The 17,539-nt window shown below is 40.8% G+C and overlaps 2 protein-coding genes across 10 annotated transcripts in view; one reads left to right on the top strand and one right to left on the bottom strand.

The window, feature by feature from the left end:
* Window positions 1-1,309, top strand: part of cdk5rap2 (CDK5 regulatory subunit associated protein 2) — a 43,266-nt gene extending 41,957 nt beyond the window's left edge. For all 9 annotated transcript variants that reach the window (XM_037753853.1, XM_037753855.1, XM_037753851.1 and 6 more), the window contains one exon: window positions 740-1,309. In XM_037753853.1, coding sequence (XP_037609781.1) covers window positions 740-885 — 146 coding nt within the window. In that variant the 3' untranslated portion in view covers window positions 886-1,309. The remainder of the gene's footprint in view (window positions 1-739) is intronic.
* Window positions 1,310-16,823, bottom strand: nup188 (nucleoporin 188). The gene is made up of 43 exons (XM_037753857.1): window positions 16,798-16,823; window positions 16,003-16,057; window positions 15,620-15,693; window positions 15,447-15,531; window positions 15,265-15,345; window positions 14,953-14,997; window positions 14,750-14,842; window positions 14,523-14,642; window positions 14,166-14,377; window positions 13,510-13,624; window positions 13,149-13,349; window positions 12,550-12,630; window positions 12,364-12,456; window positions 12,150-12,269; window positions 11,943-12,069; window positions 11,643-11,801; window positions 11,088-11,214; window positions 10,892-10,979; window positions 10,591-10,667; window positions 10,362-10,476; window positions 9,929-10,049; window positions 9,768-9,834; window positions 9,388-9,513; window positions 9,052-9,292; window positions 8,710-8,916; window positions 8,354-8,523; window positions 8,169-8,238; window positions 8,010-8,077; window positions 7,732-7,927; window positions 6,775-6,852; window positions 6,568-6,653; window positions 6,294-6,439; window positions 6,017-6,195; window positions 5,331-5,531; window positions 4,942-5,034; window positions 4,655-4,807; window positions 4,328-4,465; window positions 4,138-4,212; window positions 2,968-3,183; window positions 2,739-2,870; window positions 2,579-2,652; window positions 2,172-2,301; window positions 1,310-2,043 (listed from the first exon to the last, which is right to left on the bottom strand). Exons 1-43 carry the CDS (start codon window positions 16,821-16,823, stop codon window positions 1,864-1,866), a joined length of 5,241 nt encoding a protein of 1,746 aa, XP_037609785.1. The 3' UTR covers window positions 1,310-1,863.
* Window positions 16,824-17,539: the final 716 nt, after the last annotated feature.

Raw genomic sequence — 17,539 nt, 5'->3', positions numbered from 1 at the left:
TATGCCCAACAGGCAACAACAGCTGTCAGTGTGCTGACTTGACTATGACTTGCCCCAAACTGCATGTGATTATCATAAAGTGGGCATGTCTGTAAAGGGGAGACTCGTGGGTACCCATAGAACCCATTTTCATTCACATACCTTGTGGTCAAGAGACCCCTTTGAAAATGGCCATGCCACTTTTTCCTCGCCAGAATTTAGCGCAAGTTTGGAGTTATTTAACCTCCTTAGCTAGTATAACATGGTTGGTATGGATTCATTAGGTTTTCTAGTTTCATATGACACCAGTATCTTCACTCTAGCTTTAAAACTGAACCTCAACCTAAAAATCACAAGTTGCGTTAAAATGAATGTGCGTTAACGTATTATCACGTTAACTTTGACAGTATTTACTATACATTGATTGTAAGGTAGCACAACTAAACAGTCTTAGTTTGTGATAACTAGATAGATAGATAGACGGGGTGGGAACAAAAAAACAAGGGAAGGAATTGAGTGACTAACAAGGTTTATTAGAAAGAGTAATGTCAGTAATACACGAAAGCTAGAAACTCAGAAGCGTGTTTCCCAAAATGTTGAACTGTTCCTTTAAAACAAGAGATCAGATGCATGTGTCGTTGTAAATTGTCTTTTTTGCCTTCAGCACCAACATTTTTTACCCTGCATGTCCAACGCCAAATATGTAAAGTGCCTGTCTGTTTTCAGTCTGATGTTACAGTACTTCTATTTCCTGTTTCAGGAGGTCCCAGTCAATGGCCAGTAGGGGGCACTCCAGACCCTCAGCCTGGGCAGATAAGTGTTCCTGTTTCCAGAAGACCTGCAGGTACACACTCTGAATCCTCAGAGGATCACAATAGTGATGCCTCTTTAAACTGCACCTACTAAATCTGCTGTTTCAATGCCCTACACTGCTCTTGATAATGTAGCTACCTAATGTCCTTCAGGTCCTATCCTGCTTTTCTGTCCTGCTGTAAAACAGTCACCTTACTCTCCCGATATCAAAGCCTTTTTGTATTATAATTGCACAACCTGCATATAATTTGATATATTTTAGGTACTGAAGTTGTAAAAGTGTCTTTCTTTTAAAAGAAAATGCCTTTGTAAATAATTATTACTGCAATTTAAATATGTTCCTTTATTCTTTTTACATGATGCGTATAAGACCATGAAAGTGTATTTTATTACGGACTTTATTTTTACCTTTTTGTTTTTATCGGTCAGTTTATGTATATGATGGTTCAGGACTACCGTGTGTTCAAAGAATTATGTGCAAATGCAGTAAAGAAAAGAATTTAAAGATGAAACCCAATTGTTGTACAAAGTCCCTTTATTAGCATATACATTTTTTTTAAGTACAAATCTTGGTAGCTGCTTCAAAATGTGTACATGGATAAGCACAGATAAGAAAATAGCAAAGTTCAGATCAAGAGTGAAAATGAAGAGAATTAGAAAAGGTATAATGAGCTTTACACAACAAGCTTTTCTACTACATTTAGTCATTATACACGAGAAGATTATATTTGAAAGGTCTAAAGTTTTAAGTAGCACTAGAAACATGTCTGGTCATTACATATCAAAGTGACCTATACAACTAGGCCTTGGAAAGATAAACCACAGTCAGTGACTGATGTTTAGTAGCACCAAGATCTCTTCATATAATACATGTTTGTTAGGACAATTTCCTCATTGGCCTTTTGAAGTAAACACTTTGGTTGTGGTCATGTCAAATCTAGTTATAACAGCAGTTTTGGCAAGATGAAATGTTCCAACAAATTATGGCTCCAATCATTATCAAACATTAAATACACTTACTCCAAGTCACACATTTGTGCTCTTTCAACAACTGCAACAACTTGTGTAAACCTATCGCTGCACAAGTCTGACAAAGGCCTGAACAAGTTGGATGAATGGCTCCTGACCTTCATGGCTTGCTTTGGAGCCTGGCGTGGGGGGTTTGGATTGGGTGGAGGGGAGGATGCTGCTGGCCGGAGACGATGGAGAACCCCTGCGGAAGTGGCGGGAAAGGCTCGAGAGAAGAGTGCTCTGGTGGTGAAGAAAAGTTAAGATTAGGTAAAACGTAAATCATAAGTGAATCGATTTTATTTCCCACCCGTAATACTTCTCTTTTAAAAGCATACAGACGACTTAAAACAAAGAGGAGTAAGTCTCACCAGTTCAGAGCTGAGCTCCTGTTTGAGCCTCTGTTTGTCTCGAGGGAGGATGGAGGGATCTTTGAGACATCGAACAGCCTGAGAGATCAGCACGTAGAAACAGTTCTCCATGGTGAACATCAGCAATGACCTGACCAAAAAAAGATAAATTCATCTCAATTACTATCAATTTGTGTCAAATATTTTTTCACTTTCTTTCCAAAAGTTAGATGATATATGAAACTACAGCCAGTTAGCTTAGCATAAAGACTCATTGCAGATTTTCCTCATACCTTGCAGGCCTATCGTGCATGTTCATATTGCAATGACGATGAAAATACTATTTATTGGTCACCACTTTTTATCAAGCTATTTCCTTAAAAGTCCCAATCAAATAATACTTCAAGTAGTGGGAAAAATGTACTCACTTCAGAGCTTGGATCTCCTCTGATGAGGCCAGTGAGGCTATGCTCAAGGAAACTGGCTCCTTCTTCTTCTCCATCTATGAACAAAGGGAACAAACACAATCAGGGATCTGCTGTGGGCTGACTGTAGCTGAAGTTGTTCACCATTACTTTGAACATCTACCTCGCTCAACATGCTCAGGGCCACGTTGATGGTAGCCAGCAGGGTTCCAAACGAAGGAGCCACATCTGGGTCAAACGCCGGAGTTGTGAAGCTGAGCACAAACAGGGTACGATACTCTGCCAGGTCCATACTCTGGCGCACAGGCAGAGACAAATCAGCATCTTATTGTCTTTTATGCAATGACGTGAACACAGAAACATTAATTTTAGAGCAAAATAAGTAGGCTGACCTGGTCCAGGAGTATCTGGCAGCAGTCTGGAGTGAAGTGCTGCAGAGTTGCCAAGGTTTTGCTGAGGATCTTCAGAAGACTGCATTGGACAGCCAGTAGGGCCTTCTGCTCGGCTTCTTCTCTCTCCCCTCCACCTGGTGCTTCTTTAGACGGGGTTGGGGGGGCCCGCTGTGTCCTGGGAAGGGGACCAGGAGGCAACGCTTCACCGTTTTTAGCCTTTAAAAAAAAGCAAACAAAACCTGAATAAATAACGGTCTGTTGGACACTCGCTAACGTTACGCCACGCTGAAAGATCGCATGTGTGCGACAACGGCGAGCACGAAGCCACTAGCAACGCCACAGCTGCGAACACAACAGGTGAACTGGGGACTCAACATACTATGACTTTTTAATTTTTTTGACATATGACTAAATTATTTATTTATTTTTGGACATACTATACTATGACTTCTTTTTGACATACTAGGACTTTTTTTTATTTTATTCGACATACTATACTATGACTCTTTTCCCCCCATTTTTTGGACATACTATAAATTGACCTTTTTTGGAATACTATACTATGACTTTTTTCCGACATACTATGAGTTTTTTAATTTTTTCGACATACTATACTGACTTTTTTATTTTGTTCGTCAGACTATATTACATTTTTTTTTATTTTTTCCAAATCCTATTCTATGACTTTTTTTTTTTTTTACATTTTATGACATATCACTATGACTTTTTTCGATATAAAATAGTATGTCGAAAATGTTTGAAAAGAAAGTCATAGTATAGCATGTCGAAAGTTTTATGAAAAAAGTCATAATATAGCATTTCAAAAATTTTCATGAAAAAAAAGTCATAGTATGTCGAAAATTTTCATGAAAAAAAGTCATAGTATAGCATGTCGAAAATGTTATGAAAAAAAAGAAATTGTATAGCATGTCGAAGATTTTATGAAAAAAAAGTCAGTGTAGCATGTCGAAAAAATATAGTATAGCATGTCGAAACGTTTCATGAAAAAAAATTCATAGTGTAGCGTGCCGAAAATGTTATGAAAAAAAGTCATAGTATAGCATGTCGAAAAGTTTCATGAAAAAAATTCAAAGTATAGCATGTCGAAAAAATTAAAAGTCATAGTATAGTATCATATAAAAAAAGGTAGAAAATGTCCTGATTTCTGACCTGGAGGTAGTGATGAAGCATCTTCTTGCTGTGGAGCAAATACGTGCAGGTCTGGCACAGATAACACAGGTTTACCTGCAGGGAGGAGACGGAACGAAAAATACTGACTACCAGAATACTGCAGTGTCACTGCACCAGTGGAGCATGGTGGTGTTATCTTTGCTGATGCGGTGCTTTCCTCTGGACTTGCCTGTACATCTCTTAGCAATTTGGGCAGGTGAAACTGCCACTCCTTACAGAAGCTCGAGAGCTGCAGCAGGAAACCGACCGTGTGATCCGCCTCGTCCAAACATGCCAGGCTCTGAACTGTTCGCACTGCATTCAGACACTGAACGGGAGAGAGGAGGTTAACGTGAAGATTAGTAATACTAATGTCATCAAGAAAAACAACAACACCCACATTACCAGCATACAACAGTACCTGAATGTTATGAATGCACGTGTGTTAACTTTACCTGCATGAATGCAAATCAGTTAGTTAATTTGTGCAATAAGACGACTTTCATTACAGTCATACCTGCAGTATGCGTTCTTGATGTACTCCGACAAAGTCCAGAGCTTCGTTGATGAAGTTGTAGCGTAGCGTCTTGAGCAGGCTCTCCATTAAAGACATGCAGAGGCGGTACACCCCCGGCCAACAGGCGGAGTCCTGGGACTTCCGGGAGAAACTCTGCTCACAAACATACAATGTTATTACATCATGTTAATGCAGTGCTGTGTCTGTATGATTAAACAATGCTATGTGATGAGCAAGGCAGGAAAAATGTTTCTGTAAAGGGGTTGCTATAATTTCATTTCTATCACCTGTGACGCTCCGTTTGATGACACCTCGTAGACACTCAGAAGAGGGAGGCAGATAGTCTGGATGACTCCTGCTCCAGCAACAGCTGCGGCGCCCTGGAGGAGAAATGAGGACACCTTCAACATTTCACATCTTCAATTGATGTAAAGAATTGATTTAAAAACAGTAAAGGATGAGGCAAGTATTGTCTGTGTATCCAAAGCCTGATGCAGCTTTTTGCTCTGTGCCATAGAAAAAGTGTTTTAGTCCTTAGCTGTAAAAAGTCCCCAACAAATGCACTACTTTCTCCTGTTTGAGTCCAGCTGTTTTGGGACATTAACTCTATATTGGCAAAAAGAAAAATACAAAAACAGCCTTATCCTTTAAATTTCAAGTGGAAGAATGTGTTTACCTGAGGAGTGCGGGCCAGTGTGAGCAGCAGGTGAAGTGCAGCCTCGGTGAAGTAGAGGTTGTGTTTGGATCGCAAGCTGAGCTCAACAGCGCTGAGCACCGAGGGGAGAACTGGAACCTTCCTCATCACCGAGACCCAGTGCTCGCCATCCTCATCGGTGCGACACAGCTCCTTCGCTAAGTGCAGTGCTAGCACACACACCTGATAAAAAGGGAAAGAGTGAAAAATTAACTTTATGTTGGATTTACTCTGTTACTGTGTAGATTCATTGTTAACCATGAATAGGATCATAAATATGGCCAATGCTGGTGAAGATACCAGAAACTGTTTTGCTCATATCACAGTTATGAAAGTGGTTGATGAACTGTCTGGCAAAAATGTTATTTGTCTATGTAACATCAAACTGTTATTCATCTTATCGTACAGCAGAAAAAATTATCTCACTACAATGACATTTTAAGACGTTAATAATAACTAATAAATGTTATCCAGAGCCTTTCTCCTGCCTCAGCATTAATAACCTAAGAAACACTTGACATCTTGAAAGTTCAAAGCTAAATGTTGAATCATTGGATGTGAGACTGACTTTTTGACTCCTCTATAAAAGGGGAGACATAGAACCAAAATTGGCATTTCAAGTATGAAAAACACCAAAACTTGTGTCCATCATTCCTGCCTCAGCTCACCCCATCTCTCTGGTCCTTCTGTGGGCCGCGGAAAGAGTCCGTCTCCATGCTGTCCTCGTCCTCCACCGTGTCTCCCATCTGGCTCATGTGACGAGTATTGTCAATGAGCGCCAGAGCCTCGTCTTTCACAGTCTCGCACACGGACAGCAACAGCTGGGGCAGCTGGGAAATATCTCCACCTAGTTGACAAAGAAATGAATCAACAAAAAGGCTGAGCTACAGACCACTGTAACATTCGATTGAAACACAGACAACAGTAGACAAACATGCCTCTTACCGTTGAGTCCCTGAATCTGCAGCACAGAAATGAGTGCAGAGAAGATTTTGGCTTTGGTCCTCTCCATCATCTGCTGGTCAGCTTGCAGGACACTCTCCAGAATCAGGGAGAGTGGAGACAGGATGTCAGGAGCTGTTGCTACAACACTGGAGACAAGAGGAGAGCAGTAACAGAATTTATTAGAGATAAAGAAGTTTGGATACAAGTATGCACTGTTGACTACGACATTAAGAAAACCTATAAACTCTCTCTTGTCACATGCATGAATACACACCTCCTCCACTGTTTGAGGAGGATGAGTAGTAGAGTAGCCATCATGGATCCAAGACGAAGACAAGACACAGACATCGGTGTCGTCAACTGAAAGAGACAGAAAGAGTTAGAAAGTAAAACAGTGATAAAAGGAGGAGAAATACAAAAGAAGCTAAATAAAAAATTGAAGACAAACTACACAAAGATATCTTAAGTCATGATGACTTACAGCGGCTTTAGTCCCGTCCAGGACGTCCATGAAAAGCTTCAGTTTGGTCGAGTCCTCTGTCAGCTGCATCACATCTGACTGTAAACACAAAATATACCAATCACATGTTCATGTGTTGCATCTGCAGATGAGGTTCAGAGCAAAAACTACTCAATTCTCAGGCCACTTAAAAAGTGCAGGACACTAAACCAATCAATCGCTTGAAATGCGATTTATTGCAGAGAGTTAGATCAGACCGATACCTCCCCCGTATCTTTCCATTAAATATGAGGTTTAATCCATGCAAAAAACAAAGTGTAAAAAGAACTGTTGTGGTTTTGATAAAAATTTGTAGGAGTAGAGATCTAGACGCAAATGGCTATGGCTTATATCTATGGCTTATATGTATAGATTCGTCTAGACCCACAGATTCTACGAAAAAAAAGATTTGTTTTTGAGACTTCAGTTTCAAAATTTACAGGCCAAAATGTAAGGTTGAGGGGCTGTCCCGAATACCATTTTTGGGTATCGAAGCTTGGGTGAAAAATATTCAAAAGGTATTCGAAGCTTCGCGACGCGATGCAGCAGGCTGACATGTTATTGTGTCTGTCTCCATCTACAGTACACACACCTCTACACACAACAAACAGCGATATCCGCCTGAGAATGACAATGAATTTTCAATGTTGAATATGAATTGTGGGATTATTCCTTATTTCATGGGCTATTTGGGATTTATACATTATTATTACATACTTCCAGGAGAGACTGAAAATGTGCGTTTTATCCCAGTATGTAAAACGATATTGCATTTTTCCACTCTGCCTTCAAGTATAGCTGTTCTGAACAACTATAAACATTTAATTTCCGATGTGGGCAGACAAAATGTTGTAAGAACTAGTTCTGATCGAGTATACCCCGGGCCCTTACATCATCACCTAAAACACTATAACCATGATTGCGTTTGCAGTAACATACGTGGGTCGTGGAAAGAATTAGCAGCATCCTCCAGGCAGAGATCAACATCTGGGTCTCAGGGAAGGAACAGATGCCTTCCTCCTCCATGTCCGCCACGTGGCACACTAGCGACTTGACATACTGGGACCAGTACTCATATCTTCGTGCATTGGAAAACTTCTGAAGCCCATCCTTCAGAGACTGCTCCAAGGAACCACTGTAACAGAACAGACAAATAATATCAATTACCTGAGCTATGAGTTAAATTAAAGTGATAAATATGGGAACACTGAATTTACCTGACGACATAGTAGATCTCAAGGCCGATGATTTTCATGACAAAAGCACACGTCTCCAGAACACAAGGCTGAAGGTAAAATACAATTCTTGAGTTGACACACTTGACATCTTACTCATGTAATCATGAAAGCAGTGTAAAAAAAAAAAGAGCAAAATACCTCTGTGGTATCTGAAGGTGGGGTGAGGGTTCCAAAGAGAGGCGTTGTCAAATTTTCCCAAAACCTTTCTCTGTGTACAAAAAGCAGCGATATATTCATCAAACTCCACTATTCAGTGATTCAAAACATCCAGTTGCACATTTTTCTTCCAGGTCAGAGCCAGTAATTTTGTCTGATGTGCTTACTTGGTACGTAAGACAGAGATGGCACTATCCCTGCGATCCTGCCAGAGTGCGAGGAGGAAGGCCAGGGCCGCTCGGTGGAGCAGCGGGGGACACCAATATTTCCCCTGCTGTTTGGAGTCAATCAGGTCCAACACCACATGAAGACAGCTCCACTCGCCAAGCAGAAACTCCTACAGGTTAAAATAAAGATATTTTGAATCCAGATGCAGCAATACTAAAAGTAAAAACAAAAAACACTTTGAGCTGCAATGATTATTCGATTAATTGTCAACTAAATCATCAAAATCATGAGTCGACTAAGAATTTCTTTGTCAAAGACAGCCCTACTACACATACAGTATCCCTGCTGTTCTTACCTTTGACCCCTCTTTCCCATCTTTGACTTCCAGGTTGAGGAAAAGCTCAATGAGGCCGGGCTGGGTCTCTACAGCAACGGTGAGGAACTCAAGGATCATGACCTTGATCCTCATGTCTTCTGTCTTGCTCTGCAGCCGAGTGAGGAACGCATCCCGTATGGCCGCTGCGTCGCTGCCGAGGCAAGCGTAGACTGACATGGGAGCCACCTACAGACAAAACATAAGTTGAACATCATGAATATTTACTGTTGTACAAAAGAACAGCTCAACATCCAAGTCCAAAACAAACCCATCACGTACAACAAATACTGCATGTGTCGTATATATTATAAGTCCCCTTACTGTGGCGAGCCTTTTGAGCAGCTGGATTGCCAGGCGAGGCAGCGCTGGGTCATGTTTGTGGTAAATATACTTGGCCAAGACAACTATGAGATTGTTGCCATGGCCACCGTGCTGCGTCAGGGCTTGCTCCAAAGGGGACACAACGTCAGACGGCGGCTTCAGGCGGATGACGTTGTTGGTAACAGAGAAAGCCAGTTTGACTGTCTGGATCAGGATCTGACCGGGACCCTCAGCGCCACAGCTAGACAGTCAGAGAGAAGCAAGAAGATATAACTATTGAAATTTTCAACATGACAACACAATTAGACAAACATATGGGAGGTTTTGTCCGTTCACCTGCTGGGCTGTGCAGCCAGGACCATATCTATGGTGTCCACTCCAACTCCCATGATATTGACGACTGCCTGTCCAGCCTCGGTGTTTGCCAGGCTGTAGATACACAGAGACTGCAGGGTGGGAGTGCTGCAGCAAAGAAGAAAAGAATTCATCAACAATTTTACAAATACATTAAAAGGCACAATGAGTAGGATTTTCCTAAAAACAATGTATAGACTTATAGAAAAATAATCCCTTTTAATCATCACCTATGACCCACTAGAAGTGGGATAACATTAAAGTAAAGTTAGGCCTGTTTGAATGTTCACCTGACTGGATTTACAGAAAAATGTGCAGGTAATTGAGTCAAGACACTTTAATCCCAACAAACTTCTCCTTACCTGCCCTGGTCCTCTCCCTCTGGACTCAGATTGAGAATGGCATGGATCAGCTCCAAAATAAGACAGCCTGCAGCAACAAAGAGCAGCAGGTTTTTACTTTCATTTTCCAGTCTTGAAGAAAGATACTCGCCACAACTGTCATTTCATACAAGTGCCCTTACCTATCCTCTCCCTGACTCCATAGGTATTGTAACGCCACTTATGGTACGTGGGCAGCATCTCCTTTAACACCAGCAGCACACAGGGCATCAGGCCTTTGTTCTGAGTGCTGCCAAGCTGACCCTGGAAGAAGAGAGTTAAATAATGTACATTATAGTGGCCGGCACACAAGATTTGTCAATCGATTAAAATATTTAATTGCGATTAATCGCATGATCTATAGTTAATCGCAATTAGTCACACTTTTTTTATCTGTTCAAAATGTACCTTAAAGGGAGATTTGTCAAGTATTTAATACTCTTATCAACATGGGAGTGGACAAATATGCTTGCTTTATGCAAATGTATGTATATATTTATTATTGGAAATTCATTCACAACACAAAACAATGACAAATGTTCAGTACATCTCTTTTGGTAAAAAAACTGTTGTTACCTTGACCAGGGTTGTAATGAGACGAAGGAAGGCGATGGTCACAGCATACTCCCCCCTGGGCTGCTCAATCTGGACCAGCAGGTTGCCATAGTTACCGGCCTTCATCCCTTCAGCACTAGAAAGAAAAAAAAACAATACTTGTTCAATGCCTTTTATTTCCCCAAAAAAATAAAAGTCTGTTATTTGCCAGGCAAATTAAAAATATTCAAGATTAGGCAGCACACAGTACCTTACACACTGAGCCATGCTGGTCAAAGGGTTGGAGGCAAAGGGGAGGAAACCTGTGTGGTGCAGACTGGACCACACCTGAAGATAAAAACAAAAGATACGAGATGTGTGAGAAGGATTCAGGGACTTTAAATCCTTAATTTTACCTCCTATTCACTAGGGCGGGACGATACAACTATCTCCGGATTCGATACTATCACGATACTCGGGTGCTCGATTCGATATGTATTGCGATTCTACATAGGTAAATTAATTTTTTTCCCAACCCTACTATTCACACTGGAAGTAGCCAGCATACCCACCTTCCCAGGCATCCTTGCAGCCAGCACGGAGAGGCAGTTCACACAGGAGGCGATCACGTCCACTGGAGGGTTGATGACTGACGTTAACCTAACAGACGGTAAACACACAAATTCATTCTAGGTTTCTAATCAAGACCGAAATAACAAACACACTTTGATAAGGAGTTTGATAAGTGTCTCTGTAAAGTGAGTTTACCTCTGCAGCAACATGTAGATGCGTGACGTGAGAGGCAACAGACAATCCGACACAGTCCAGTCTGTGCTGATGATCTTATGGACCAGATCCAGGATGGGTTTCACACGTGCACAGTGAGATATAACATCTAGTACAAAAAAAGGTATGGATAAATGAATTATGCTGAAACAAGGAGTGGGATAATAAGCAAGACATAATAATAAATAAAACATTTGCTGGATCACAGTTTTTCCTCACCAAAATTTAGCATAAGTTTGGAGCATTATTTTGCCTCCTTTACGACAAGATAGTATGACATGGTCGGTGATCCCTTAGGTTTTCTAGTTTCATATGATACCAGTATCTTCACTTTAGCTTCACAAGTTGCGTTAATGCGTTAAAGAAATTAGTGGTGTTGAAATACATTTTTTGTTAATGTGTTATTATAACGTTAACTTTGACAGCCTTAATTATTGGTTTTGTTGACAATAACAAAAATACAAAATAGACAACCTTATCCTTTAAAAGATACACCAATCTGCTTTGTGAGAATATTTGACAGATCCTGCTGTGTACCTGCAGTTGAAACAACATGAAGAAGCATCTCCACCTCACAGGTGAAGAGAGTCCAGGAGCTGTAGGAGTGGTCCCAGCGGACCACGTAGCCCTGTTCGCCTCCAATCATCACCTGGCCCAGCACTCCCTGTGGCATCCACAGGTTAGTCTGCCCTGAGCCTGATGGTTGGGACGAAATGTTAGAGTGGAGGTACCTCACACAAGAGAAACATGACCTTTTATTATTATGCCTGCTACACATAAGCATAAACAATTCAGACACTGGTCTGGGCACAACATTTTGTAACCAGAAAAACTAACCAAGAGGGTAGAGGAGTTTTGGTGTTTGTCTCCTCCACAGTGTCTCATCATCCTTGGAGACGATATCATTGGGCTTATGTTTGTAAACTTGCGTGTAGAAGGACATCTTATCCAAAAAGTTGTACACCTGTCACATAGAGGTAATAAAATATATCGTTAAACCATTTACATAGGGAAAAGTTGAGTGTGTGCATGTGTGAAATCTACCTTTTTAACAGTCGACTTGTTTGACAGAAGTGCAGTTAGAAGCTGTAACAGTGGTCCGATCTTGTGGGGGAACATCCCGACTGCACTGTCCAGAATCATTCCCAATCCCATGTTCGGCTTCTGGATTAAAAATTTGACGAACAAAAAAGATTATCAACAGTTTTTTTATCCAATTTTATCGTTAAAGAAGTCTTCTTTCTTTGTTTTTTCTCACCATTTCCCAAAAGACTTCAGCCAGACTGGGAGCAGAGAGGACCTCACAGGCAGCATCAATCAGGTGGGAGCACTGTGTCGCCACACCATCGGTCTGTCGCATGCATGATGATAAAGAGCAAGTTACAAATATGATTGTGAGTAAGGAACATTTTAACATATATGCATGTAAAATCTGGATGAATACCTGTAGGCTTTCCTCTTCAAAGGAAGTGATCACAAATGAGAGGAGGCCGTAGATGCACATCTTTGCTGTGCTTGCTGTGCACTGGAGATAAAAAGAGTGACAGACAATTTTATGCCGTCTAACAATACAAATACATATCTGAGAAAAGACGTTGGCACCTACTGGTATGTTTGTGTTGCTGTGTCATATTTTAACAGGGGGAAATGTGAGTTTATGATGCACAAATGTGTTAGTAGAACTTGTTATTTTCAGCGATCACACAAACAACATTTAGCAAAGTATTTTTTCGCAGTGCATTGTCTTCACTTCAGTGTCCGTATAAACCACAGCTTGATGGGTATGATTATAAAACCTGAAGTCTGATTTAGCTCAGATTCTGACTATAAAACGAATTCGCTGTTTCCCTACTGCCAGGTGGTTTTCATTCTAGCCATCTCATTAGAGGTTGATTTAGGTCTGAGGCCCCATGTGATTACATTTAACTACCTGGTAGAGAAAACCAGAAGCGCTCTGAACGTTTTCCTTTAACAAAAAGTTATAAATGTTTTCCCACCTTCTTAAGAATTTTAAGTTTGACGCGTGTATCTATGTTATCTTACATTATTCCCTGAGACTCCAAGGCCTTTCAGCATGGTTGAAATGTACTTGAACACTCCCAACTGCAGGGCGGTGTTGCCTATCCTCCTGACCACGGGGCTGGACTCCTCTGGTCGCAGAGTGTGTCTCAGCAGGACCCAGGCCAGCAGCACCGGCCCCTGATGAGGGATGTCACCAAATGTCAACAGCAGCTGATCCATCTCCTGGAACAAACAGAGGAAATATAGAGGTTGTTGTTCATATGCCTGTATGGTTTATTCAATGCGCCTAAATCAGTTCACACACTGTACGGTTGAGTTTGATTGCTCCACAGTTACATTACAAAATATTTAAGTGTGCTGCGTTTAGAGTCTGGGGTCAAACCTTGATGACATCAGGAGCATTGGAGAACTGATGCTGCTCTGTACAGTCTTCCAGGGCACACTTGTGCAGGAAGTCTATGTCCATTCCCTCAACCAGGATGAGAGAGCTCAAATATCTGCAGGCCAAAGAAATATACAAGACATTAAAGACTACACAAGGAATAAAATATTAAGCAATGTATTAAATATATTGTCCAATAAATGCTTATTGCAGATGTATTGTGTCTGTGTATATGTCAGCCAATAAGTAACAAGAAATTGTACAGAAATCTCAAATATATGTTTGAGATGATTTAGAAACGGTGATGCCATAACACCAATACTGACCAGTTTATTTTCCAATTGTGATTGGCCCATTCAGTACATATCTTGGTTACAATTCTTTAAGAACAAATTTAAGGAATCTCTATAAAGAACATTGGCTTATGTTATGTGTTAATGTATTTATAATCTAACTCTTTAAAAAATGTACCTTAGTAGTAGCTAAGCATTTGGTTAGCTTTCACCAACAGTACCTTCTGTCTGATTTTAGGATTTTAGGTTTTAATCAAAGTCACATACCACAAAACCAACACACTATTTACACTATCCTGGGAGACAGCTCACTTTAAACATATGAATTTCATATGCTCATATATGCTTCATATGTGCTCTTACCCGATGCGGTCAACAAGCGAGTCCATGTTCTTGTCCACTAGGTGTCTGTTGGTCTGCCGCAAACCAAAGCCTTGTTCTTTGAACATTTTGGTGAAGTTCAGCAGGTCGGTCGGGCTCATCTCAAAGTAAGCGTAATACAGAAAGATGATCTCCAGCAGCAGAGACTGTTCCCTCAGACACTGCAGGAACCATAGTGACACGTGCCTCTCCGTCTTGAAATGATTATAAAAACTATTAACATCTTTTGATGGACAAATGTCACCAAGTATTATGTGATATTTAAATCAGATCTAGGTTACAATATAAGTATTATGGTATTGACCCGATATAAACAAAACATATGAACCAAATTATCACCATGAGGTTTCCGTGAGTTTCCCATGTTGGTGCTTCTGCCTTGAAGAGGTTCTCAAACTGCGACTGGTACTTGCTCACAAGGTCCTTCTCCAGTTTATTGACACAGTTACTGTACTCAGCCTGGACAAAAACAAACACATCCAGAGTTGTTTTACAGAAGCAACAACAAATAAACATATTTTTCAGGGAGAAATACACGATGTGATCCAGATCTAGCTGCTACTCACCCTATAGGGATGTCGCTCATCCTGAAAGTATGTCAGCAATAGCAGGACACATCTGAGCAGGCACATGCGCTCCTCGTAGTAATAGTCAGCTACCTGTGAATGCAAATACACAGTCATACTTATTGGATTAAATATGGAAGTTAACTGCTGACTCAAGTGTAACTATACAGCAAGTGTAAATAGCTGCAGATCTCTGTACTGACCTTCAGCAGCAGCGCCTGGCTTTGTCGCTCATCCTTGAGAACAACCTGTATGGAAGACTCTGTTAGCCACCATTTGAATACCAATCATAATATCTTCTTACAATCTTTGTTCCTCATGAAATATGGTAACCTTAATGGTAAATGGAGTTGCGTTTATATAGTGCTTTTCTAGTCTTCCGACGACTCAAAGCACTTTACACTACATGTCAGCAGTCACACTAACACATACACTGACTGTTCAGTGTTTTTTCAGTTGAATCATTTTTAAAATTTAGTGTACTCTTGCTATTTTCTCAGCATTACAAACCTCACCTTTAACGAATCACGGGTTCCTCTGTAGTCCTCTTGTAGGTAGCACTGTAAAAGCTGCACACTCTGTCGCTCATCAAGACCCTGTAACATTATTGAAGCATTAAATCATTAGCAAATCGTCATGAAATGCACCACCAAATGAATCACACCTTTGAAGTAAAACAGACAATTTAAACTCTTACCAATAGTTTACTGATCCTCAGACCAAAATCCTTCAATGGTTGTGCAACATCTTTGTTTTCCTTCACTTTCACAGCAGAGGATGAGCTAGAACAAGTGATGCTGACAGTTACTCTTTCGGTTGTTATGATTAGTAGTGGATTTGATGTTAGGATTAAAATAACTGTTAACATACCTGGGTGGCTTAAAGTAAGTGAGTCCTTGATGCAGTCTGTCCCAGTGTCTGTCGAGCTCTGCCTCTATCTGAGCCTGTGCCCGTCAAACAATTCATGATAAGAAGAGGGAGAATCACTGTCATTTGCTGTACTGTATAAATAACAATATGCTGTGAGTGGACAACAAATATGTTTTCTTCACATGTATGATAAAGTAATATTTCTGTGATTTTGGTACATCCAAACTCACTCAATAAAAGATGATTCCACTAATTACAAGAATTAAAGTACTGATGGGACCATTTAACCCCCTTAAAACAATCCAATCATAAACTCTGATTCAACCTCCACACAGTTGTAGTTGCATATATGGAGCATAAGGACGTGTGGCAAGAAGACATACCGGCTCTCGTAACGCAGATCTTCCCAGCAATATGGTCCATAATTCTCGACTGCTCCTAAGAGAATAATGGGTATATTTTAACAAATACATTAATGTATATTACACAGGACAGTAGCTATCAATTCATCTGCATGTGAAAGTACAAGTTTATCTAATAGGCAGTTTAGGGGTGACGACATACACTGATCAGCCATGAAATCAAGACCACTGACAGGTGACGTGAATAACATTGATTATCTCGTTACAAAGGCACCTGGCAGTGTGAAACCTTTAATAAACTTGTCTTTTTGTGTTGCTGTGTATTTAATATCTCATATATTGTGATGCTTTTTCAGTAGTGGTCCATTTTCAAACTGTGCAAATACAAAAGGAAATATTTTCCTTTCAAATAATGTGTCATTGTCCTCTCCATGACAAAACACTAGCGGTGGCCTCTTCTCCTGTGTCATAACTAACCAGTGATGCATTTTAACTAGAAAGGAAGCCCGGCCGCTCTTCGTCTAGTTGAATAAGCCAGTTCTAGCTGAGGAGTGAACTCCACACAGTCACGCTGTTGTTGTCATGCGGCTAACACACACGCGCTGTTCAACAGTAATTCAAACTGCTAGCACATGCTAAGCTAACTTAGCATGTCGCTAAACAGCTCAAAAGACACCATGTCAAACATAAATGTTTACCGCCCACGGGGCTTAACAAACAGACACGTTGTTTAGAAATGTTTCCTCGTTGGTAAATACTTAAAAACTATTAAAACAACGTGAATGTTAGTTAAAGTTTGCTTCTAACGGCTCCTACCTGACGCTCATCTCCGATTCCGCCATCTTCGTCCCTGCGATCTGATTGGTTGTTATTCTGCGTTGTCACCGCTGACGTAGCAGTTTTCTTCTTCGCTGGTATTCTTTGATTGTTAAATTACTGCTGCTAGTAATGGGAATTACGGCTCTTTTTAGTGAGCCAGATCATTTGGCTCAGCTCACCAAGAAGAGCCGGATCTTTCGGCTCCCAAACGGCTCTTCGTTTTTACCACTTCTGCCTTTTTATAATTCAGCCAAATTTAGCTTTAGCTGTTTTGACCTATGATTAGTATGTGTGCACATATATCACTTAAATTATTCAATTTAATTATACTAAACCTTATAATTTCCAGAATACCATAATTTTACATGCTGCTTCGTTTCCGACTGCACTCATCTTTTCTGCTATTCGTGCACCACACTCCTCTCTCTCTTTCTCTCTTTCTCTCCTCGCACCACCCGCCCCTCCCTGCTTGATGGTATTATGATCCTTGTCTTTAATCACCTGATTGGTCGCAATGACGTCATTAACACAATATTCAGTCACAGTCAGTGCATGGAGTGCCCATGGCGCGGAGAGGATCATCCTATCATACTGCCTTGAATTAAAGGGACTGTTTGTAACTTTTTAAGCGTATAAATGTAGCGGGTCACCACACATGCGAGTTCGCATATGCGCGCTCGCGTGTGGCCGGAGCCTCGTCTCCGATGCCTACTTACCTTCACTCAGACAGAGCGCGCGT

This window comes from Sebastes umbrosus, chromosome 19, assembly GCF_015220745.1.
Source record: "Sebastes umbrosus isolate fSebUmb1 chromosome 19, fSebUmb1.pri, whole genome shotgun sequence".
In the NCBI taxonomy this organism is placed as follows: Eukaryota; Metazoa; Chordata; class Actinopteri; order Perciformes; family Sebastidae; genus Sebastes; species Sebastes umbrosus.
This window is presented reverse-complemented; position numbering and strand designations above follow the sequence as displayed.

What these genes read in the sequence shown, in the direction of transcription:
- nup188 (XM_037753857.1), bottom strand. Translation starts at nt 16,823, where the DNA reads ATGGCGGAATCGGAGATGAGCGTCAG. An exon ending in AGCATGGCTCAGTGTGTAAG is followed by an intron (nt 10,477 to 10,590) that starts GTACTGTGTGCT and finishes TTTTCTTTCTAG; the next exon opens with TGCTGAAGGGATGAAGGCCG. An exon ending in CTCCTCAAACAGTGGAGGAG is followed by an intron (nt 6,440 to 6,567) that starts GTGTGTATTCAT and finishes TCTTGTCTCCAG; the next exon opens with TGTTGTAGCAACAGCTCCTG.